General features: G+C 49.6%; 1 protein-coding gene across 1 annotated transcript; it reads right to left on the reverse strand.

Annotated features, from left to right (window-relative positions):
* Positions 1-20052: 20052 nt before the first annotated feature.
* On the reverse strand, positions 20053-24541 carry NFKBIA (NFKB inhibitor alpha). The gene is made up of 6 exons (XM_073349036.1): positions 24111-24541; positions 23440-23548; positions 22680-22890; positions 22022-22110; positions 21638-21898; positions 20053-20789 (listed from the first exon to the last, which is right to left on the reverse strand). Exons 1-6 carry the CDS (start codon positions 24368-24370, stop codon positions 20742-20744), a joined length of 978 nt encoding a protein of 325 aa, XP_073205137.1. The 5' UTR covers positions 24371-24541; the 3' UTR covers positions 20053-20741.
* Positions 24542-24857: the final 316 nt, after the last annotated feature.

The following is a 24857-nucleotide window of genomic DNA, read 5'->3' on the forward strand; positions in this document are numbered from 1 at the left end:
AGCGTGCGGAGCCTCCTGGCCCCCCCCGCCTAGGAGATGGACCTGCCGCTGGTCACTTCTGGGGCACAGCAGGGTGCCATGACAGGCTCCCCACTGTGCTGCTGAGAGCCTCCCGAGGTAACCCCCTGCCCCAACCCTGAGCTCCAACCCCCTGCCCCAGCCCTAAACCTTCCCAAACCCAGAGCCCTCTCCCACACTCCGAACCCCTCAGCCACAGTGCGGAGAACTCTCCTGCACCCTGAATCCCGCACCCCCAGCCCCACACCAGAGCCTGCACCCCCAGCCAGAACCCCCCCTGCACCCTAACCCCCTGCACCAGCCCAGATCACCCTCCCGCAGCCTGAACCAGTCATTTCTGGCCCCACCCCAGAACCTGCACCCCCAGCCCAGAGCCAATACTTCCTCCCACACCCCAACCGCCTGCCTCAGCCCAGAGCCCCCTCCCATACTCTGATCTCCTCAGCTCCACCCCCCCAGCCTGGAGCCCCCTCCTGCACTCCCCGCTCTGAACCCACCCAATGAAAATGAGCGAGTGAGTGGGGCTGGAGAGTGAGCAATAGGGGGTGTGGGGGTGTGTTTGTGAAGTGAGTGGGAGGAGGGGCTCAGAGAAGGGGAAGGGCATGGGCAGGGGCTCAGAGGAGGGGCAGGGCAGCGGTGTTCAGTTTTGAGAGAGTAGAAAGTTGGCAACCCTACTGCTGGAGCCGCAAGCTGGGAGCTGTGGGGAGAGGAAGCAGCAAACAACTGGGAGCTGCAGGGAGAGCTGCTGCCGCTTTCTGCTGAGCTAAAGCTTTTGCCCCTCCCTGCAGGTCCCAGCTCTTTGCCACCGCCTTTCCAGGAGGAGTAATACCTGGGAGCTGCAGGGAGGGGCCGCTGAAGGCAAAAGGGGGGGCATGCCTGGGGGATGTGTGACTCAGGCTGTTGGGGGAGGTCTTTAAATTGTGCCCCCCCCCCAATTCTCAGCAGGTACCAGTCGTCTCTGATAGAAGCCACAGGGCAAAAAACCTGAGCTGCTCCCCCCCTCCCAGTCAGCTGCAATGTAACTGTAAAAGAGCCGCATGCAGCTTGCGAGCCCTAGTTTGGCCACCCCCGCTCTAGAACATGGTAGTTAAGGCAAGATGTTTTGGGCTCCAGTGTTTGCTTCCACCCCAAGCCAATTCTCTTCCTTTGGTTTTGCCTCACTAAGCTGTACAAAATGGATAACTCTGAAACCTCCTTTGCAGATGTGCTGTGAAGGTGGCTGCATGTTCATGTAGCATTTTAACTCTACAGATCCATTCTTAGTGCCACATTTAGCAGAATCAGCCAGTAACGCAATGAGTAGTCAGCAAAATGGGAGCCCCATCTGGATTCTGTTTTCCACCCCCCCAGGCCTATGGGACGGTTCTTGTCAAAGTTTCAGGGCTGATCTCTTAACAGCTCACCACGCCCACTAGGAATTTTACCAGGAAATTCCCACTACTGCTATCAGTCGTTCAGCTGCGCTGGTGGGAGCCCTAGGCTACATCAGGCTCTGATGGCTCCTGGCTTTTGTACCAACATGTCAATTAAATCTGCAGTTCAGTGTAGACTGTATGCAGAATCTTATGACAGTAGCTAGACAAAGAAGTCATGTGCCTGTTAGCTAGAGATGTAATGAATGGACCATGTTGCAACTGCTGCTGGGCTGTCTAAACTGGGAAATAAAATGGAAAAATCCCAAGCATGGCTGAGTGGGGAAAACCCCAATCGCCTTCCTGTAGAGACAGCTTGATTGGAAAGTCCTGTTTGGAAAATGTGGGGAAGGAAACAGTCCTGGGAAAATGTGAGTGGTGGGGCCAGGGGAAGGGAGACAAACCAAGGTAAAGCCAGAATGGGGGCTTTTGCGTTCAGCCCGGAGTGGGTGGTTTGTTTCTTACACTGCTCTTACTTGATAAATGTGTCAGCATTTAAATGGGCCCATCTAAACTCTGATGTGAATGTAGAGAGGGGAGTAGGCGAGAATTCACACGTTAGTGCTGTGACAGAGATTAGCTGAGGACTGTTTCCTGAATATCTGGGTTAAGCCAGCAACAGGGTATCAGTTCACACCTTGAATGCCTTTTGAGCTGAAGGAGATGATGGGGGCTTTCCTGCCTCATGCTCTCTCCCTGCATCCTACACAACCCCTGCCAGGGCTGATTTTTAGCCTGGGCTCACAACCGAGACTTGCAAAGTGTTTTTTGCCTTGCCTGGATCAGATTTCACTGGGAGAGGATACTCCTCCTGCTCTGTCCCCAACATTGGGACCATCGACAACAATGTCCCTCCTTCCCACTGTTTTTCACACCAGAAAGGGCCAAACATTTAATGTGAATTAATACACAATTGAAGTGTCTTCAGAAGTACTGTTTTGTTTGATTTCAGAGTAACAGCCGTGTTAGTTTGTATTCGCAAAAAGAAAAGGAGTACTTGTGGCACCTTAGAGACTAACCAATTTATTTGAGCATAAGCTTTCGTGAGCTACAGCTCACTTCATCGGATGCTCATGAAAGCTTATGCTCAAATAAATTGGTTAGTCTCTAAGGTGCCACAAGTACTCCTTTTCTTTTTGTTTTGTTTGAATACAACACCTAGCACGATGGGGCCCTGATCGGTGCTCTATACTATAAATACTATTAATTAATAGAGAGCATAGAAAATATTTGCTCACCACTCAGCCTCCACAATCACAGTGTCCTTGCCCATTCATTGCTGGTTCCCTTGAGGCATCTAGCCCCTAATGCTGATCTCACTTATATAAGTACAGGAAGTGGGTGGCAACCCTTTAAATAGTCTGTGAGCTCTCTGGCGGCCCTCTCTGTCTTCTACACTCCAGAAGCCACCAGAACCCTGCAGAGCAGCAGTGTACATATTTCAGGAGGCATTGCATGTTGTGTATACAGTAGATTCTGCTTTCTAACAGCCCCTTGGTGGACAGCAAAAAGTTGCCAATAAGCAGGTTTGAGGGCCTGCAGCCAGGGATGGAAGTGCTGGGTCATTCCAATCCTGGGCCCCAGGATAGACTTCAGGCCAGGTAGCAATGGGGAGGGGGAGATGCTACTTGTGCGGCGCTGCACTGTACTTCTCCCTGCAAGCTCCAGGCTGTGTCCTGCCCTGGAACTAGGGGCCTGGGCTCAACTCATCCCAGTGCCCTCACTGCCCATGGAAAGCCACAGCCAGAGGTGGTTTACAGGGCTGCAGCCAGGGAAGAAGGACTTTGATGTGTCGAGCCCAGCACTGCTTCCCCCCGCCCCGAGCCCCGGTGGCAGGGCAGGATGTAGCCCAGAGAGCGCAAGGAGATGTATTGTGCAGTCCCAGAGCTTCCTTCCCTGGCTGCAGCCCCAGAAGGAAGCACTGTGGTGTGTGGAGCACCAGCTGCAGGTTGATTTAGGGGGCTTGCAGCCAGCAAAGGAGGCGCTGGGATGTGCCGAGCACTGGCCACAGACAAGTTTGGGGCTACAGCCAGGGAAGGCACGTCCCAGCACTTCCTTCCCTGGCTGCAGCCCCACAAACCTGCTTGCACGCACAGCTGCGGCTTTCTACAAATAGCGGCATGCCTGTTGCTCACATCTGGAGCAATTAACATTACACTAAGTTTGAAAGTATTGGTTCCAGACAAAATGTTTCTATTACTGAAAGTTGTTGTTATCTAGGTTGTCTATTGTAGATGGGGTCTATTGTAGATAGTAAACACAGTTATCAGGACCACAGTGTGCCTTTGTGGTCCTTTGGTATTCCATTTGTTGCATAAAGAGTGAAAATCCCAACAGGGAGTAGCTCCATTGAAGTCAACAGGCCTGATTATTATTATCAGCATTTAAGTAGTGCCTAGAGCAGGGGTGGGCAAACTTTTTGGCCCGAGGGCCACATCTGGGTATGGAAATTGTATGGTGGGCCATGAATGCTCACACAACTGGGGGTTGAGGTGCAGGTGGGGGTGATGGGTCCAGCTCAGGGTGCAGGCTCTGCGGTGGGGCTGGAGATGAGGGGTTGGGGATGGAGGAGGGTGCTCTGGGCTGGGACCGAGGGGTTCGGAGGATGGGAGGGGGATCAGGGCTGGGGCAGGGGGCTGGGGCACAGGAGGGGGTTGAGGTGCAGGCTCTGGGTGGCGCTTACCTCAAGCAGCTCCCAGAAGCAGCGGCATGTCCCCCATCCAGCTCCTATGTGGAGGCACTGCCAGGCAGCACAGCACCCTGTCCCATTCTCAGGCGCCGCCCCACTGCGGTTCCCAGCCAATGGGCGCTACGGGGCAGCGCTTGGGGCGGGGACAGCCTGTGGAGCCCTCTGGCTGCTCTTACGCATAGGAGCCAGAAGGGGGACATGCCACTACTTTCAGGAGCCACACAGAGTGGGGCAAGTCCCCAACCCCGCTTCCCGGCTGGAGTGCAGGAGAGGGATAAACCCCGGACTCCACGCCCCGGTGAGAGTTCGAGGGCCAGATTAAAATGTCTGGAGTACTGGATGCGGCCCCCAGGCCATAGTTTGCCCACCCCTGGCCTAGAGGCCCCAACTGAGATAGGTCTGCATCATGCTAGGCCCTGTATGACATCATTTCAGTTTGGCTCTTTGTGGCTCTGTGTAGGGTTGTGATTTTCTTATGTCTGTTTTCAGGAAATGTCATGAGGCGGCCGTAGGGGAAAGGGACAAAGGTTGTGATAACAAACAAAGAACTAAAAAGTCACAGCCATGATTTTCTGCTCAGAAACCCTGTTCTCTGTGTCTCAGTAAGGGCACAGCATGTGCCATAATAACAGTTCTGAATACAAGGGTTGCCGTACTGGAGACATCCCCTATTCACCCAGTCTGATTCTCCAAACTAAGGGCCAGATTTTGGCTACTCCTCCATGGGTGTGTAAGGGAGGTGAGAGGGTAAGGGTAGTCCTTCCTGCCACCTTGCACACCTGCATGGAAGGCAGCCAGAATGTTGATGCCACCCCAAAGCACAGGAGTCAAGAGCATGATCTGTCTTTATCTTTTGCCATCCTCAAAAGTCACCCTGCTATATAGCTGACCTGCAGCTGATTATGAGTTTCTTCTTTTCTTGATAGACTGATCAAATTATATTATCAGACACCATTCTAAAGAACTGCCTTGAATTTCAGTGCGTTAACAGCAGATACATGACAACTGCAAACAAATGACATTCCAGACACCTATCGTAGGACATGTCTACACTTGAAATTTGTTGTGGGTTTTGTGTATCAGGGTCAAGTGATCCACAACAATTGTTGAATAAGCAGTGTGTCCACTCCACATTGTTATCCAGGGATTAAGGCACTTTTGCCTCATATCATTGTGGCCACACAGCACTGCAATGTTCTGAAAGAAATGCTCAGCATTCTGGTCAGACGTTCCATGGTGCATTGCTCCATTGCTGTGTTGTCTGCATTCTGGGATTTCTCATGCTGTGCATTGTGAGATACCTACCAGAAAGTGATGGAATTCTGGCACTTGGGGCCAAACGAAATAATTCCTTTGAGTCCTCTTCTTTCATCCCATCAGCCATCAGTTTTTTATGAGGCATCCAGGCCCATTTTCGAAGTGCTGCCAGGCAGCATGGAGGAAAAAATGGGACATGCTGCAATCCTCCTGGTGATGAACATAAGCAGCCTGCTGCAAGCATATCTAAATGAATGCAATGACTTCAGAACCAAGGAAATGAGGGTGCCAAAGGAGGAGGAGGTGGAAATTGAGCACATGCTTCTCCTAGATCTTTTTCCTAGAGCAGCTTTACTTGGTGGAGTGCACATGGGCAGCACATGGCCCTGGCATTTGGGGAGGCTGGCCTGAGCATCAGAAGCTCCCCTGGCACCTGGACCATGGCCCACCCCCTGCTCTGTCCTGAGGCTCCACTCCCACTCGGCCTCCTCCCCCGAGGCCCTGCCCACACTCCACCCCGACTCTGCCCCAGGCCGCACTCATGCTTGGCCCCCTCACCTGTTGCTCACTGAGTCGCTCCACACACCCCTGATACCCCCACCGCCTGCCGAATCCCTCCCTTCCTTCATCCCCTCTCCCAAAGTACCCCCCACCCGCCGCTTGCTAAGTCGCTCCACACTTCCTCCCCTGAGACCCCCCACTGCCCACAATGTCATAGAATCATAGAATATCGGGGTTGGAAGGGACCTCAGGAGGTCATCTAGTCCAACCCCCTGCTCAAATCAGGACCAATCCCCAACTAAATCATCCCAGCCAGGGCTTTGTCAAGCCTGACCTTAAAAACTTCTAAGGAAGGAGATTTCACCACCTCCCTAGGTAACACATTCCAGTGTTTCACCACCCTCCCAGTGAAAAAGTTTTTCCTAATATCCAACCTAAACTTCCCCCACTGCAACTTGAGACCATTACTCCTTGTTCTGTCATCAGCTACCACTGAGAACAGTCTAGATCCATCCTCTTTGGAACCCCCTTTCAGGTACTTGAAAATAGCTATCAAATCCCCCCTCATTCTTCTCTTCCGCAGACTAAATAATCCCAGTTCCTCAGCCTCTCCTCATAAGTCATGTGTTCCAGTCCCCTAATCATTTTTGTTGCCCTCCGCTGGACTCTTTCCAATTTTTCCACATCCTTCTTGTAGAGTGGGGCCCAAAACTGGACACAGTACACAAGATGAGGCCTCACCAGTGTTGAATAGAGGGGAAGGATCACGTCCCTCGATCTGCTGGCAATGCCCCTACTTATACATCCCAAAATGCCATTGGCCTTCTTGGCAACAAGGGCACACTGTTGACTCATATGCAGCTTCTCGTCCACTGTAACCCCTAGGTCCTTTTCTGCAGAACTGCTGCCGAGCCGTTCGGTCCATAGTCTGTAGCGGTGCATGGGATTCTTCCATCCTAGGTGCAGGACTCTGCACTTGTCCTTGTTGAACCTTATCAGATTTCTTTCGGCTCAATCCTCTAATTTGTCTGGGGCCCTCTGTATCCTATCCCTACTCTCCAGCATATTTACCTCTCCTCCCAGTTTAGTGTCATCTGCAAACTTGCTGAGGGTGCAATCCACACCATCCTCCAGATCATGTATGAAGATATTGAACAAAACCGCCCCCAGGACTGAACCTTGGGGCACTCCACTTGATACCGGCTGCCAACTAGACATGGAGCCATTGATCACTACCCGTTGAGCCCGACAATCTAGCCAGTTTTCTATCCACCTTATAGTCCATTCATCCAGCCCATACTTCTTTAACTTGCTGGCAAGAATACTGTGGAAGACTGTATCAAAAGCTTTGTTAAAGTCAAGGAATAACACGTCCACTGCTTTCCCCTCATCCACAGAGCCAGTTATCTCGTCATAGAAGGCAATTAGATTAGTCAGGAATGACTTGCCCTTGGTGAATCCATGCTGACTGTTCCTGATCACTTTCCTCTCCTCTAAGTGCTTCAGAATTGATTCCTTGAGGACCTGCTCCATGATTTTTCCAGGGACAGAGGTGAGGCTGACTGGCCTGTAGTTCCCAGGATCCTCCTTCTTCCCTTTTTTAAAGATGGGCACTACATTAGCCTTTTTCCAGTCGTCCAGGACCTCGCCCGATAGCCATGAGTTTTCAAAGATAATGGCCAATGGCTCTGCAATCACATCCGCCAATTCCTTTAGCACTCTTGGATGCAGCGCATCCTGCCCCATGGACTTGTGCTCGTCCAGCTTTTCTTAATAGTCCCGAACCACTTCTTTCTCCACAGAGGGCTGGTCACCTCCTCCCCATGCTGTGCTGCCCAGTGCAGTAGTCTGGGAGCTGACCTTGTTTGTGAAGACAGAGGCAAAAAAAGCATTGAGTACATTAGCTTTTTCCACATCCTCTGTCACTAGGTTGCCTCCCCCATTCAGTAAGGGGCCCACACTTTCCTTGACTTTCTTCTTGTTGCTAACATGCCTGAAGAAACCCTTCTTGTTACTCTTAACTGTCTCTTGCTAGCTGCAACTCCAGGTGTGATTTGGCCTTCCTGATTTCACTCTACATGCCTGAGCAATACTTTTATATTCCTCCCTAGTCATTTGTCCAATCTTCCACTTCTTGTAAGCTTCTTTTTTGTGTTTAAGATCAGCAAGGATTTCACTGTTAAGCCAAGCTGGTCGCCTGCCATATTTACTATTCTTTCTACACATTGGGATGGTTTGTCCCTGAAACCTCAATAAGGATTCTTTAAAATACAGCCAGCTCTCCTGGACTCCTTTCCCCCTCATGTTATTCTCCCAGGGGATACTGCCCATCAGTTCCCTGAGGGAGTCAAAGTCTGCTTTTCTGAAGTCCAGGGTCCGTATTCTGCTGCTCTCCTTTCTTCCTTGTGTCAGGATCCTGAACTCGACCATTTCATGGTCACTGCCTCCCAGGTTCCCATCCACTTTTGCTTCCCCTACTAATTCTTCCTGGTTTGTGAGCAGCAGGTCAAGAAGAGCTCTGCCCCTAGTTGGTTCCTCCAGCACTTGCACCAGGAAATTGTTCCCTACCCTTTCCAAAAACTTCCTGGATTGTCTGTGCACTGCTGTATTGCTCTCCCAGCAAATATCAGGGTGATTGAAGTCTCCCATGAGAACCAGGGCCTGCGACCTAGTAACTTCTGTGAGTTGCCAGAAGAAAACCTTGTCCACCTCATCCCCCTGGTCCAGTGGTCTATAGCAGACTCCCACCATGACATCACCCTTGTTGCTCACACCTCTAAACTTAATCCAGAGACACTCAGGTTTTTCTGCAGTTTCATACTTGAGTTCTGAGCAGTCATACTGCTCCCTTACATACAGTGCAACTCTCCCACCTTTTCTGCCCTGCCTGTCCTTCCTGAACAGTTTATATCCATCCATGACAGTACTCCAGTCATGTGAGTTATCCCACCAAGTCTCTGTTATTCCAATCACATCATAATTCCTTGACTGTGTCAGGACTTCCAGTTCTCCCTGCTTGTTTCCCAGGCTTCTTGCATTTGTGTATAGGCACTTGAGATAACTCGCTGATTGTCCCTCTTTCTCAGTATGAGGCAGAAGCCCTGCCCTCTCGTGCGCTCCTACTCGTGCTTCCTCCCGGTATCCCACTTCCCCACTTACCTCAGGGCTTTGGTCTCCTTCCCCCGGTGAACCTAGTTTAAAGCCCTCCTCACTAGGTTAGCCAGCCTGCTTGCAAAGATGCTCTTCCCTCTCTTTGTTAGGTGGAGCCCATCTCTGCTTAGCACTCCTCCTTCTTGGAACACCATCCCATGGTCAAAGAATCCAAAGCCTTCTCTCCGACACCACCTGCGTAGCCATTCGTTGACTTCCACGATTCGACGGTCTCTACCCAGGCCTTTTCATTCCACGGGGAGGATGGACGAGAAGACCACTTGCACCTCAAACTCCTTTATCCTTCTTCCCAGAGCCACGTAGTCTGCAGTGATCCGCTCAAGGTCATTCTTGGCAGTATCATTGGTGCCCACGTGGAGAAGCAGGAAGGGGTAGCGATCCGAGGGCTTGATGAGTCTCGACAGTCTCTCCGTCACATCGTGAATCCTAGCTCCTGGCAAGCAGCAGACTTCTTGGTTTTCCCGGTCAGGGCGGCAGATAGATGACTCAGTCCCCCTGAGGAGAGAGTCCCTGACCAGCACCACCCGCCTCCTTCTTTTGGGAGTGGTGGTCGTGGAACCCCCAACCCTAGGACAGTGCATCTCATGCCTTCCAATCGGCGGAGTCTCCTTCTGTTCCCTTCCCTCAGATGTATCATCTAGTCCACTCTCCGCATTAGTACCTGTGGAGAGAACATGAAAACGGTTACTTACCTATATCTGCATTGCTGGTATATGGAGGCTCCCCTTTCTTCTTCTGGCGGTCACATGCTGCCAAATTTCTTCACCGTCCTCCTGTCCCTGCTGCGCAGCCTGCTCTGAACCTTCAGAACGTTGTGTCTGTAGAAGCATATCCTGATGTCTGTCCAGGAAATCTTCAGTTTCTCTCATGCAACGCAGGGTCGATACCTGTTGCTCCAGACCTTGAAACTTCTCTTCCAATATGGAGACCAGCTTGCACTTTGTACAGACAAAGTCGCTTCTGTCCTGTGGAAGAAAGACAAACATGGCACATCCAGTGCAGGTCACAACAGCTGAACACCCCCCATCCATATTACCTTCCTTCTACGAGCTTCCTCAGGAGTTGTAGTAACTACTCAGAGAAGCCGGCAAGATGTAAGCCTCAGCGGGCTCTCCCCAGGCGAACTCCCAGGCAAACTCCCTCTGTTAGCCACTCTGCTGTTTGCTGCTCAGCTGTCCCTCCTCTTCACCACCCCCTGAGACCCCACTGCCTGCCAAGTTGGTCCAGCCCCTTCCCCCGACACCCCCATCACCCGCTGCTTGCTGCATCTCTCCTTTCATCCACCCCTGTCCCCTGAGACTCCTGCCACTCACCGTGTCCCTCCTCTCCTTCACCCTCCCTCCTCCCTAGAACTCCCACCCACTGAGACAGTCCACCCTTCCTCCCCTGAGACTCCCACTGCCCGCCGCTCACTGAGTCCCTCCTCTCTTCCTCTCCTTCACCAGCTCTTTACCAGGGTGGAGGAGAGGAGGGACTCAGTAAGCGACGGGTGGTGGGCATCTTGAGGGAAGAGGAGAGGAGCAGGGACAGGAAGAGGTGGAGCATGGGTGGGGCAAAGCAGGAAGGGGCCTCGGGGCAGAGCGCAGGCAGGGCCATCATGGTCCAGGTGTCCACACTCAAAGGCGACAGGTTGGCGGCTGCACTGTAGGGGAGACTTAGCTTCCCCTGGCCTATTATACCTGCCATCTATGAGACCACAGCTTTTGGGATTAGCCAACTAGCCCTAACTGGTGGGACAGGATAAAGCCACTTTCCTAGAAATCATTGCAGCGCTCGCCCAGAGCTGCAGTGGTGGAAGACCTTCATGAGAGCTCCCCTCTGTGTGGAGAAGCATGTAGTCATCACCATCCAGAAGCTCACCTCCCTGACTGCTACCAGTAAGTCGCTAAGCAGTTTAGTATTGGAGCTGTCAGAGCTGTTGTCATGGAGGTGTGCGCTACTGGCAAAGTAGCCATAAGGCTGGACAATGCTCAAGAAGTAATTGATGGGCTTGCATGGTTGGGGTTCCTGAATTGTATTGGGGCCATTGATGGGACATATGAACCTGGTTGATCTCCGTGGAAGGGTCACCAGTATTAACATGAGATAATCTGGAAAGGCCCATGATGCCAATTCCCTTTGGAAACTCTGGACAATGACAAACGGTACTTTGGCTCCAATAATCATTATGGACATTGATGGTGTTGCCATTTCTTCTGGCATTCTGGGAGACCCAGCTTATCCTCTGCTCCTGCGGCTTATGAAGCCTTTTATTGGACACTTGGGCAGAAGAATGGAGCTGTTTATCTATACCTTGAGTAGTTTCAGAATGACAGTGAAATATGCAATTGGAAGATCGAAAGGTAGGTGGAGAAGCCGGAGGCTGGAGGCTGTTGAGAGACACATGTTTTTCATGGTCTGTGTGTATATATAAAATCTCCTCACTGTACTTTCCACTTTATGCATCCGATGAAGTGAGCTGTAGCTCACGAAAGCTTATGCTCAAATAAATTGGTTAGTCTCTAAGGTGCCACAAGTCCTCCTTTTCTTTCTGCCTCTTATGGTAATTGCCTGCTGTGTTTTGCACATTTGTGAGAACAAGGGAGACAGCCTGGCTGAAGGGTGGAGGGAGGCAGGCTTGCTGAACATTTTGCACAGCTAGAGAGGAGATGTCCACAGAATGCTGCAACTACTCAAGGGCAGAGTCAGGGCTGCACTGTTTGAGTCTAGAGGCCATTTGTGAACAATGTACATACTTTCATATAAGGCTGTAATCATGATGACTGCACTTATCTTCATATGTATTAGTGCAAGGATTTTAACATACTTAATGTGTGGCTTTTAGTATAGTGCATGTGTGGATTTTATGACAGTGAAACTGGGCATTTCAATGAATTGTGCAGGACTCACACCATGATTATAAAGACCCTTTCAATGGTTTCTTAAGAAATAACAATGGACACGCTGATACCAGTTCAATGTTTTGACCTGTAAAATGTTCTTGAACATGCATAATGCTGTGCAAAGCTAAAAGCCATTTAAAAGTTAAACCAGTTGTGTGCAGACAAGTTTGGGCTTTCAAGGTCAGGAGAGGTGTATGCCTCTCCATTATCGTGTATTTGTGTCATCATCTTCCTCGGTTGTCTAGAACCCCTGGGCCTGTGGTAGAGGAGTGTGGCTGTGGTTGTTGTGGCAACTTGGGAAAAGGGCTAACAGATGCCAGATGGCCTATGGTGTTCGGGGAAGATGGCTAGCTAGAGAGTGCTTTGGAGGCTGTTACCCTGAACTGTGTCCCCCAAAATAGAGAAGGATTCTGATTAAAAAAGGCAATGGGCAAACGAGGAAGAGATGCCGTGCTACTGTTTGCCCAGGTGGTGCTCCCGGGCTGGTGCAGATGCTGGTGGGTCAACCGGGCAGAAGAGAGAGCAGTAAGCATCAAGGTGGAGTGGAGCATTGGTACATTCTCTGGCGTGGCCACCATTTTGAGCAACTGGTGGTGGCGTGTGTAGCCCAGGAGGCAGAGAGAGGATAGACCAACATGGCAATACCCTGATGATACCTGAAACTAAGTTGTTTATATCCCACTGTACAGTTGCACTGTAATATATTGCACAATTCTTACTGGATGTGGTCTCCTCCCCAGTTTGGGTTTCAGGTTGGTCCTCTGGCTGTGATTCAGGTAGGTCCTGGGTTTCCACATCTGTGTCTGGGGAGTCAGACTAGAATCTGGATTTCAGGCAGAGGTGAAAGTAAGCTGGTACGCCCCGGTATGGTGTACCAGCAAGAGCTGGTGCACTGTACCGGGGTTGGGTCGGCTTCCCCATGAGCAATTTAAAGGGCCTGTGGCTCCCAGCAGTGGCTGGAACCCCCGGTCCTTTACATTGCTGCCGGAGCCCTGCTGCTGGAGCCCTGGGGTAGCGGAGGCGGGGCTGGGATTTAAAGGGCCTGGGGTGGTAGCGGCGGCTGAGCCCTGGGCCCTTTAAATCATCCCCGGAGCTCCGCCGCCGCTTCTCCAGGGCTCCAGCAGGCTCCAGGGACGATTTAAAGGGCCCAGGGCCGTAGTGGCGGCTGGAGCCCCATCCCCGGAGCCCTGCTGCCAGAGCCCTGGGGAAGCGGTTTCAGGGCTCCGGGGACGATTTAAAGGGCCCAGGGTTCCAGTCACCACTATCGCCCAGGGCCCTTTAAACCGCTGCCAGAGCCCCCCGGCTGCTGCTGTTACCCTTGGGAGGGGGAAGGAGGCACTTGCCGGTACAGGGTGGGCCGGGGCTGGCTCTGACCCCAAGCCCCGCCCCTTCTGCCTGAGGCCCTGCCCCTTTCGGGGGCCAGAGCCAGCCCCAGCCCAGCCCTATGCCAGTAAGTCCCTAGACTTACTTTCACCCCTGATTTCAGGATCTGTTAGTGAGTCCACACAGTTTAGTGGTTGAGTGGCAGGATCTCCAGCAAACACAGTAGCTGGAGACCATGCATGTTCCTTCATCTGTCCTGTCGTCCTTAAAATTCTTATAGCCCAGACAGAGTTCCTTTGCCTTATTGCAGCATTGGCTCGGGTCCCATTTGTGCACCCTGTCCTGCACTTGTTGTGATACCTTCTTAGAGACCTGTGCTAAGTGACTGCCATTCAGGTGGGCCTGTACATGCGCCTCTCAGTAGTGGGCAGTGAAGACCAGGATCTCAGTATGGGTCTGTGCAGAAGTATGAGGCATGACTGATCAATAATCAAGAGGATGTGACACAGGTATGTGAACTCCCAGTGAGCTGGAGTCATAAAGGACAGCACCTGCTGTGTGTCAGCATTTACATGGAGAGGTGACAGCAGTCAGAGTGATCCTGGAGCAGTATATGGTGCACAGGTACATGGCACTCCAACAAAGCAATGTGAGTATACCACGAAAGGACTTGGCAGATCCACAACAGTTATTTTGGGATGGGGATGCATCCACACTGACTTTGTTACAGGTAAACTCATCCCACATCTCAGCAAACCCACTCCTAAAGTGGATTTAAGAACGTGTGTTAAAATGGCCGATGATTTGCAGCAAAAACAGTTAGTTTATTTTATACAAGTCACTTTAATGCAAAATAACTCAGGTTAGCTCAGAACAAATTTCAAGTGCAGACACGTCCTGACAAAAAGACATATACACGCCTCATCTCAGTCAGTGAATATTTTTATTTAATGTGATTTCTCACATTAAATTAAGTGCTTTTGATGATGCTTTGGAGAAATTAACAAATGCTTTTGTAACTTGGCAGTGATTTGTTTAGTAGCATAACTTCCTTATATGATGAAGTAATTTCATTGGCACATTTATTACAAGGAAATATGATCTCATTGATAGGTAAATTATATTTGTCCACATGTTCAACTCTGCAGCACGGAATACTTCATTGTTTCCAAAAACTTCCTGAATAGCATAGTACCACTGTAATTTTTCTGAATTGTCCTTTTAAGTTCTTTTCATTTGCCCTTGTAATAATTATACTTTACAATTACATTGTAGCTATGTAGTTTTTTTATATCATGCCCATCACTGGTATCTGAGCACCTGTAGAATACTTTCCAGCTGTAGATTTCAGATGTCTACAAAGCATTTTTATCCACATTTTATAGATGGAAAAACTGAGGCAGAGAGAGGTTGAAGAAACAAATCAACTTTTTTGTTATAGGCCATTATTCTGGAATCAAGAAAAATTGCAAGTCATTTGGATACTTTCCTGTGCAAGGCCTGAGGGGAGGCAGGGAGGGCATGTGAGTTTATATTTATATTTCACCACTGCTGTGTAGTTCACTTGCCCACTGACAATGCTGTATCGCTCTAGTGGATTTTGCTTTTTAAATTTATGATTACAGGCCTGATTCTGCATTCTTTGTGCACCTGAATCTTCCATTGGATTCACTAGAAGTTTTGGATACACAAGAGATTGGACTCAAAGGCCATCAGTGAATCTCATGACCAAGTGTGTGAGATGGACTGTACCCGCATATTCACCCCTTGCACACTATTTTAATAATCTTTGTGCAAAGAATGCCTTATAAGGTATCATTTGAAAATGCATAATTTTCTGGTCGTTATTGTCCTGGTAAAATAGGTGTGGCAACATGTAAAGTTGTATGGTGTTACTAACACATGTTCCAAGTCTGGGGAGTGGCCAAACCAGTTTATCAGAGACAAAGGGCATGCTGACACCTCAGCCAGGTGTAGACAAGGCTGATGAACCATTACCAGCTAACTGGCCATTCTTTGGCAGGAAAGTGGGCTTGGGTGAAAAATTCTACATTTTAACAAAGAAACAGCATGGGGTTCCTGTCCACACAGACTGCCTGTTGCCAGGCTCTCAGCTGGAGATGCTTCTGAAAGTGGAGAGAGGACTATAAAAAAGAAAGGGGAGGCACCCCTCTCTTTCTGTCCACTGCATCCACGGCACTGACAGGACAAAAGCAGCGGTGTTGGACTCGGGGAGGGGACCCTGATGTAAGAGGTTGGCCAGTAATCTGCTAAAGCATGTGGTGAGAAAACTTTGCGTTGAAGTTAGGCACTAGTTGCATTTTCTCTTTTTTTAACTTGTAACCATTTCTGGCTTTCATGCCTCATTACTTGTACTCATTTAAAATCTCTCTCTGTAGTTAATAAACTTATTTTATTTCATTTCAGTGTGCCTGAATTGATGTGTTTGGGAAAGGCTATTTGGGGTAACTAGACATGTACAGCATTTCTATTAATTAAACAACGGAGTTTATATAAACTTGTATTGGCCAGGAAAGAGCTGGGCAGTACAGGATATACGTTTCTGAAGGAAAATCTAAAAGTGGGAGTGTGTTGGGGGGAGTGTCACCCTGCAGTATAAACAAGGCTAATAAGAGCCAATACATGACTGGCTGCCTGCAGCACACACAGACATAGCTGGGAGGGACTTACATGCTGCAGCATAGGCATGGGAAGTAGGGATGCTGCAGCACCCCCAGATTTTATGCGAGGTCCTGGCTCCTGGCCTCACTCCAGGCTATGGCCAGGGTCCCGGCTGCTGGCCACGCTCACGGCAGCACATGCAGGGGTCCTGGCTGCTGGCCCCGCACGCGGGGTTCTGGTACTGGCCCCGCACCTGCCTCCAGCCTTGGCTCCTAATCCCTGTCCATGTCCCCCCTTTCTGGAGACACGGCCCTACTCTTGGCCTCAGCTGGGAGTGGGGGTGGGGGTGTTGGCACGAGATAAAAAGTTTGGGGATAGTTTTGCTGGGTTTCAGCACCCCCCCACTATAAAAAGCATTCCAGTGCCACTGTGCAGCAGGCTGTTTATGAGCAGTCTAGACTGGAAGTTACAGCAGCAAAGTAGTGTAAAAGGTAGGCGGACACAGCTACTCACTAGTCTGGATTGTACCCTTGGTGTGTCACTGTCAAGTTCTCAGCCTTTCCTCAGAAAGGAAGCTCACACAGGCTTGATGCTCAATAATGACCTTTTCTGCCAACAGGAAGTTTCAAAGCATGCACCTTAGAAAAAAGGGTGGAAGAGAAAAAACACTGACTCAGGATGACAATTTCCATGTAATCATTTCCACACTGGCCTTTGGATCCAATGCAAATCAGCAAGAGCCTAGCCCTTTGAGCCATTCTTCTCCATGCAAAGCAGTCACTGGACCAGGGGGCATGTCTTGAAACAGTTCTTGTTCCATGAAGCCCAGAGTGGAGATGCAGGTCCCTTCTTAAAGTTAATGGGCCAGATGCTCCAATACAATCCAGCTCCTTTGTGCCTCTCAGGTGGTGCAAAGGAGATGGATTCTGGCTGTAAGTGGCCAGCTGAGAATTCCCCAGGTAAGAGGGGAATGCCTTGCTGGCATAAAGGTAGCAAAGCAGGCTCCTGCTGGAGATAGCAGGCATGTTGGAGGTGAGGAGGGACCCCTATATCAGTGACTTAAGTTAAAGCAGCCTACCATCCTCTGAGCCAAGAGGTGCTCATCTGCAGAGGAGAATTTGGTCTAGATGATTTTTGCCTCTGCAGATGCTGAAGAGAACAGGCTGATGAACTCTCGAGCGGATGAGACCCTCTTTCCCTCTATGAACTGAGAAGAACCAAAACCTGCTGTGGCTCACAGCTTAGGGAGCCAGAGATGGGGCCATGAGAGAGGGATGGAAGAAGGCAGTGCTCACTTCATTGCTCTCCCTAACCCTGCAGAAGCCCCCGCCATGAAAACTCTGCAGGTACATGGATTCATAGGATGAGGGAGGGTTGGCTGTGCTCCGTAGAATTAGCCTCACTCTAAACCCACCGGACAAGCCAATGCAAAGTACTGCTGATTGAGTGGCCACTCTTTCATGAGTTTCCCTTTTCTGCTGTGACACCCACCAAGAGACGGGTTCTGTGGGTGCTTAGCTATGCTACTGAGGGGGCCACAGGCATCTGAGGGTTAGGGCAGAATGTAATGTGAATGCACAAGGGCTCCAGACAATCCCATCTCAAGGGGACCGGGTCTGTGTGTTCTTTTGGCTGAACTGTCTGACTCTTCTGTGAGGAGAAAACCAGATCTATACATAGTTGTAAAATTAGTTGCAAGTTTCTAGAAGATGACTAAGGCCCCAAAAATATTAGGAGCATAAAGCTGCTGATAGGCAAACATGGGGTCAAATACCCAATTGGCTTAATGGAGAGCAGGGACTTGAACCAGGTCTTCTGCTTGCTACACAAGAGAACCTAAGCAGTGGGCTATGGGATATTCTAGTGTGTCTTGTTCTCAAGCTATCCTGTTAAAGCTGTTCCATCGTGTATAAATAATTAGCTATGCCTCAGCACCGAGACTGGCCTCTGGGCCTCCTACATCCCTGAACCACCAGCATACAGAGTCAATGTCATTCTTTTGCACCCTCTATTATTCCCACAAACCCTGGTTTTAAATCCTGGCTGGTCTGGCTTAGCCCTGCAACCTCCTGAAGTAAATCATGTGCCGGATGGGTCGCTATGCACAGGTCTATTGCCTGAGATCTTGAAACACGCATTAAGGAGGCCATGGCACATTTTCCAAAGGAATGCTCTGCTCTGGCATCTTTGGCCAAAATTCCCCAGCCCACCCTGTTGTCCAGAGTGCTGGATGCAGGTAGTAATCTTGTCTGCTGCTTTCTAACCCCACTATAGCACCATTTCAGCAATGAGGCTGCACAACATATCTAGTTTGTGAAGCCCTTGGGATACAGAGTCATATACAATATTATTATATTTATAAACACATTCTTAGCTGGTCCACAATAAGCATAATTAACTTTGGCCTGGTGGACTTAGGAACAATGCAGGTGGGACCTCTAGGGACTTAAGGGGGGGACTGGAGAAAATGATATATTAGGGCTACACCTTCTGACACCAGAAATTGCTCTTTACCATAGTCAGCCACTTGGATGGGCTCAGAAGCTCTGTAGCAGTAACAGCCCCATCTCCCTGCCTGCTCTCCACACCACTCGTTCTCCCCGCAGGCCAGAGCAAGGCACGGGTCACTCGCAGCTGCAGAGGGAATCAGAGTTTAGCAGCAGCAAAGCCGGCCTGTTGATTGTATCTGCAGCTGTTCTCTGATCTGCCCAACCCCCTGTATTTCTAAGGGCAACCTCTACGTCTCTCGAGCCTTTCCAGTTCAACGCATCAAAAACCACTTTGCAAATTACACAGAGTTCCCACAGCTCATGCTGGCATACAGCCTCCCCTGGGCTGGGTGCAGGCAGCAGATTAATAGCCCAGGGACCGCTCATTGGGGCTGGAACATGGCCACTTCTGGGGAGGGGCACAGCGGCAGGCTAGCAGCCACAGAGCAACGCGGCTCTGTCAGCGCTGACATGCAGCCAGTTCAGGAGTGGGGCCCAGCGGTTGTTTTAGCAGCCACACAAATACTGTACAGGGATTGTTCACGCGGTGCTGCAATGCAGCCACCCCTGGGGTGAGGTGCAGCCACTACGTGACAGCCCACGGAAACGCTGCACAGTATTTGTGGCAGGAAGGGAAGGAGAATCCTTGTTTGAGGACGGAGGAGGAAGAATGTAAATACCCAAATGGGGATGTGACTAGGACAAAACCCAAAAAGGGTTTTAATGACTATGGGGGATCAGGTCATTGGCTTTATGGCTCCTGCACAATTTCAGGCTCAATCTCAATATTGCCAACACCTCACACTCCCAAATTCCCCAACCCAGTGCTCTCCCCCCGGACCTGCAGGTGGGACTGGTGCTCACGGCACTGCGCAGATGATCTCCACGCGCCAACACGTATCCCCTGAAGGCTGCACAGCTCTTCGTAGGAGGCGATGGCCATGCACAGCATCCCATTGGCCGTCCCGTAGTGGCATATGTCGTACAGGCAGGAGGAGTAAAATGGGGCAGGGTCCACATGCCAGTGGCACTCGGCAAACGGTCCCGATTGGCTAGTCAGGGTCCCGCAGAGCTCTTCAAACTCCAGGGGGTCGCTGCAGGGCTCGGGGGAGCCGGTGTCATCCAAACACCTGGAGCAAAGGGAAGTTAGCAGTACTCATGGCAGGGCAAAGGGACTGGCTCTCTCTAGTATCACCTAGGGAGTGGTGGAGAGGGATAGCTCAGTGGTTTGAGCATTGGCCTGCTAAACCTGGGGTTGCAAGCTCAATCCTGGAGGGGGCCATTTAGGGATCTGGGGCAAAAATTGGGGGATTGGTCCTGCTTTGAGCAGGGGGTTGGACTAGATGATCTCCTGAGGTCCCTTCCAACCCTGATCTTCTATGAGTGTCTAATTCATGTAGTGGATTTGGTTGGCTCTGGAGCAGGTGTCTCTATTCTTGTGGGAGAGGAAAAATATTTACTATCAGATTTGTAAGGCAGGAAGAGGAACTGAAGATGGTAGAAATGTTGTTCCCAGAAAGAAAGTTAACTGAAGGCTCTTGTCCAGCAGAGATTCACTGCATTAATATCTCTGGAGTTAGGGTCTGAATAAACTTTCCTCCTCACAGCTGCAGATGAGAGATAGATGGATTGGTAGGCTAGCTCTCCTCTAAAAGACAGGACTATAAACCAGTCCAATGACAAACCAAGAACTTGACATTTTTTTTAATAAATATACATCTCTCAGGTACCAAAATAATTATAAACAAAATATACAATATATACATGATATACAACCGCTAAAAGTGAAGCAATCATGCCACATATATAGGGAAATACACTGTTTCCAATGCACACAGTTAACATTATTGCTACCTTTCCCATAAAAGCTGAGAGGTCATTCTTTTGTTTCAATTCCTCTCTCTGCATTACAGTACGAAGAACAGCTGAGGTCAGTCATTAGGAGCGATTATAATCAGCCCAACAGAAATCTATGCAATTTCTTCCAGCGGATGGGATACTCATGTGAACCTGTCCAGCCATGTAGGGGGAAGCAACTCCACAGAAAAACTCACTAGTCAGCTCTCAAATGCATTCTTTCACCCAAAATGAATATTCAGGTGGATCCAGTAGTCTGTTGTCCTCATACTGTTCATACATTTTGACAACCAGTTATGGATTAACTGGCACAAATAAACAGAGTTCTACTGATGTTACACATCCAACTCCTGTTAGTAAAAGTATGGGTCGGAATGTGAAACCTGCTGTTATAATGATGTAGTCCATGGCGTGCAGTGTAGTATTTCAACTTTTTTTTCACATTTTATTATTTTTTTAAGAAAATATGTCAGCTTCCTATACATATATATAGTCATGTCCTTTATGAGAAACCTCTTCTTCAAAACGCCAACTGTTGTCCTCCAATAACACAGTCATCATACATTATCTGGAAGGAAAAAAAAATATATATATAAAGGTTAATGCAAAGTTCTACAAGTAGCACTCAAGTTCACCTCGGGGAATATCAGGCCAAACTCTGCTTGCCTTGACTTCAACAACACCGCTCACAAGAGTAAGGCAAGCAGGGTGTGAAATCATCTCTTTAGTGATATTCAATAATAAATGATAATATAGATTCTTAAGAGGAAAAAATTTGAAAGTCATGTGGAGAAATATATACTTGAGAAGGAAACAAACCAAAACCTTGCATCACAAAAATGCGGTAGATAAACGAGCTATCTCCAACAGAAGACTATGGAGAGAGAGGCACATACTGTGACACTAGTTTTAGCAACCTTCTTTCCCTTATATATTTATATATGCCATCTGTGTGCTTTTATATTTGAATTTCTAATGCTCATTCAATAAAATCCTGATAACAGAGTGCTAGATTTCATGTTCCTTAAATGAACAAATTTCTCTTTGAAATAATGGGGTAACGTTAGGAGAAGGTTTGCTTCATTTACACCTGCAAAAATTGGCCCAGAGTAAGAGGAAAAGTTGTCTAATTTACACTTGGATTTTGTAAGTAAATGTTATACAATAGCTCTGGGTGTCCAATGCTTGGGTTTTGTACTGTATTCCCAATGCTTGCTATTTAAATGTTTTAGTTTACTTTGAGTTTGTAGGTGAATTATATGCAATACAGTTAATAGGCCATTAAAGCATCAGGAAAAAACGCAACCTAAGAGTTGCGTGTGTGTTTCCCCAACAACTTTAATGGGAGCCATGTAGATGCATATAAGGGAAAAATGTAGTCCTTCCTTATATAAAAGGGTGAAAATAACTACTTACTTCATCCTCTGTGAATTCTGATTCTGATTCACAGCTCTCCTCATCCTCACTTTCTGGTAGCATCTGTAGGTCAGCCGTGGTTAAGTGCTTCAGCTGTTCCTGTATGCTGAAGCTGTCTCTTCCCCACGTGAGCTGGTATGGAGAATAGCCCTGGTAGGTCACTTTGTTCACGTCAGCCCCATGTTTTACCAGAAGCGACACCAGTTCTGAATTCTGCAGGTCTACAGCTAAGTGGAGGGCAGTTCTGCCGTTACAAGGCTCCTGGTTAGTAAAAATAAAACAGGCCATTTAATGTCAGGATAGTTAGGCTTGGTACTACCAAAACTGTACATTCCGACTCTAGCACTATCATGTTTGGATAAACAAAGAGCTTCAAATACACACCTGAGCATTGACATCTGCTCCCAAGGACAGCAAATATTCTACTATAGCCAGATACCCATGAATAGATGCCAAATGGAGACATGTGTGCCCTGTAGAACAAGAACATAGGTAAAAATTAAGTACTTCTGCTCTAATGCATTATCAGTCACTTTAGCCTAAACACTCTTCTAACACACTATCATATCTTCAGTTTGAAATACAATCACCATTATCCAAACTGAATGTAAATTGTCCTATATGAACTTTATACTGTACATGGATGATCAGATAAATTAAAAGGCATCTTTATTTCTTAGATGCTATGTCTTTTTTTCCCACCCAGTGTTAAACTGGAACTTGTTTTAACAAAAAGAAACAGAAAAATGTAAAAATGTCTACACCAAAAAACCCCCAAATAAATAGCTAAACAGTGCTACCTAAAAACCAGAGGATAAAGTTGAAGAGTGTGAGAGCCTGAGTAAAGCACTGGCAGTTAGGAGGCTGGGACTTATTCAGCTTCAGCACTGACTGCAGTATGATTTCAGGAAAGCCACTTTACTGCTAGGCCTCAACCTCCCCATCTGTAAAATGGGAATGATAATGCTTATCCTTCTTTATAAAGCTCTCTGAGATCTATGTCACAAAAGCACGAGATGCTAAGAATTATATTTATGCATACCATTATAGTTGGCAGACTGTAGGACTGAATATAGGTGGTGCTGCGGGCAGTACTGAGTGAGGATGCCGACAGCTCTGAGAGAGCCCTGCTCACAGGCAATATGAAGTGGTGTATTTCCTCGGAAGTCTCTGATCTCTGGGTCACATCCGGCCTTGAGAAGAATCTCAGCAATTTCAGCCTGATCTGTGATTACTGCCAGGTGAAGTGGAGTCTACAATAAAGAAAAAAGACAAACAAAACTATTGTAAAGTACATTACAAACAGGAAATACATTAGAGACAGCATCTGAACACACAGCCCTTCAACCACTTGGTTATTCTAGCTCAACTTCTTAAAAATAACATAAGCATTTGCTTAATATTGTGTGCTCACCAGGAACACTGTATTCAAGAATCAACAGAGTTCCCTTTTAGCCTGGGAGTGACTGATTTAAGGCTCTCTTGATAGCAGAAGGACAATATAAATAAAAGGTATCTTTTGTATGGCAAACAATGGATTAGTGGAACCCACCAGAGTATGTTTAAAAGCAATTGTGCTTTAAAATGTCAGTGTCAAGGAGGAGAGCATTGGCTGTACACAAGCACAAGTTTGTCCCCAGGGCAATCTTGTGCCTTTTTTTGAGGCGTGTGTGTGTGTGTCATATATGAGTTGATTAAATATCTGTCAATTGTAAAAATTTGTTTTAGAAAGTTACTGAAGTCACCAAGGGGGTCGGGGCCACCTGGCTTATTTGGGCTGGAAGGTGGATGGTTTAAAGTACCTGGTTTAGGTTATTCTGAAAGTTCAGGAAGGCAGGATTGGCAGCTACCTGGCGAATAACCTCCACGCTCCAGGACTTTTCTTCGTGAATAATTGCCAAGTGGAGAAATCTACAAGAGGGAAAAGAAAAAACACAACCCCTCAAAGTCGGTCCGTGAACGAGGAGCGGTGGGGTGGGGGGATCCCATCAGGCCACGGTTCCAGCAGCCAGCCCCGGGCAATGCCCCAGCAGTCACGTGCGCAGGCAGCAGGCGGCTTTCGCAAGCCCGGGGTTTTCAGAGGCCGCTGCCGGGTGTTTTCCGCGGGGTTGTTATGAGCCGAGTGTTCCTGGCAGCGGGCCAGGGACTTTCCACGGCACCTTCCCCCTCCGCCCAGCCGGGCGCCGGCCCCGCCCCGCCCCGCGCCGCCAGCACACTCTGTACTTCCCCCTCCCGGCCGGGCTGGCGGGCGGCCAGCCGCGGACACCAACCTCTACGGCCAAAAGCCCGCAGCCCCGCGCGCCCGCCTGGGTGCACACGGCGGCGAGCAGGGCCGGGCCAGGGTCTCCGCGCAGGGCACACACCGCCCCGGAGGGGGCTGCCCCCCCCCCCCAGCTCCACATGTTCCCCTCGTAACGCCCCGGGCCCGGGGGGGGGTGGTCTCCGTACAACCGGCGCAGGACACGCAACTTACGTGTCTCCGTCTTCAGTCACTTGCTGTTGCCAAGGCTGGGCCGGCTGGTGCGGCGCCCCCGGCTCCTCCTGGGGCTGGAGCCTGATGTCCGTCAGCTCCTTCACCAGCAGCTCGTACTCCTCCTCCTTCATGGAGCCCAGCCCGCTGTCGTGCCGGTCGTCCTGCAGCAAGCCGAGCTGCCGCTCCTTCTTCAGCGGCTCGGCGCGGCTCTCCATCGCCAAGTCCCGCCGGCCCCCCGGGCTGCAGCTGGGGTGGAACATGGCTCGGCCTCCGCTAGCACAGGGCGCGCAGCGCAAGATCCCCTTCGGCTCCTTCGCAAGCGACCCACGCCCGCGGCTCAGCGGCGGCAGGCGAGCACCCGTGTGAGAGCGGCGGCGGGCGGCGGCGCGGGATATAAGCCCTCTGCTGAGGGGATTTCTGCAAGGGGCGGAGCCGAGCCGCTGGGAATTTCCAGGCAAGTCAAACGGCAAGAGCCAGCCTGCGCCTGTCTGCGGCGTTACATAAAAGCCCAGGCGGGGCTCGCAGCGGAGGAATCCCCTGACTTGCCCGCCCCACCTTCCCTCCCATTTTTTCGATCACAAGAGGGAAAGTACTTGGTGCAGTACAGCTCTGTGACTAAGCCCCCGCCCCCCAGGTACTTCCCTGGGGAGCCGGCCTTAGGGAGCTTGCCGTCTTTTCCCCACCCTGGGGTTTCCCTTCACCTCTTCTCGTGACCCCGGCCTCACACATCCTCTCTTTGGGGCTAAT

Source organism: Lepidochelys kempii, chromosome 6 (assembly GCF_965140265.1).
Source record: "Lepidochelys kempii isolate rLepKem1 chromosome 6, rLepKem1.hap2, whole genome shotgun sequence".
In the NCBI taxonomy this organism is placed as follows: domain Eukaryota; kingdom Metazoa; phylum Chordata; order Testudines; family Cheloniidae; genus Lepidochelys; species Lepidochelys kempii.

Coding starts and splice junctions, on each gene's coding strand:
- NFKBIA (XM_073349036.1), bottom strand. CDS start 24,370: ATGTTCCACCCCAGCTGCAGCCCGGGGGGCCGGCGGGACTTGGCGATG. Junction 23,549..24,110: donor GTGACTGAAGACGGAGACAC/GTAAGTTGCGTG, acceptor TCCCTCTTGTAG/ATTTCTCCACTTGGCAATTA. Junction 22,891..23,439: donor TTCAGAATAACCTAAACCAG/GTACTTTAAACC, acceptor TCTTTATTGTAG/ACTCCACTTCACCTGGCAGT.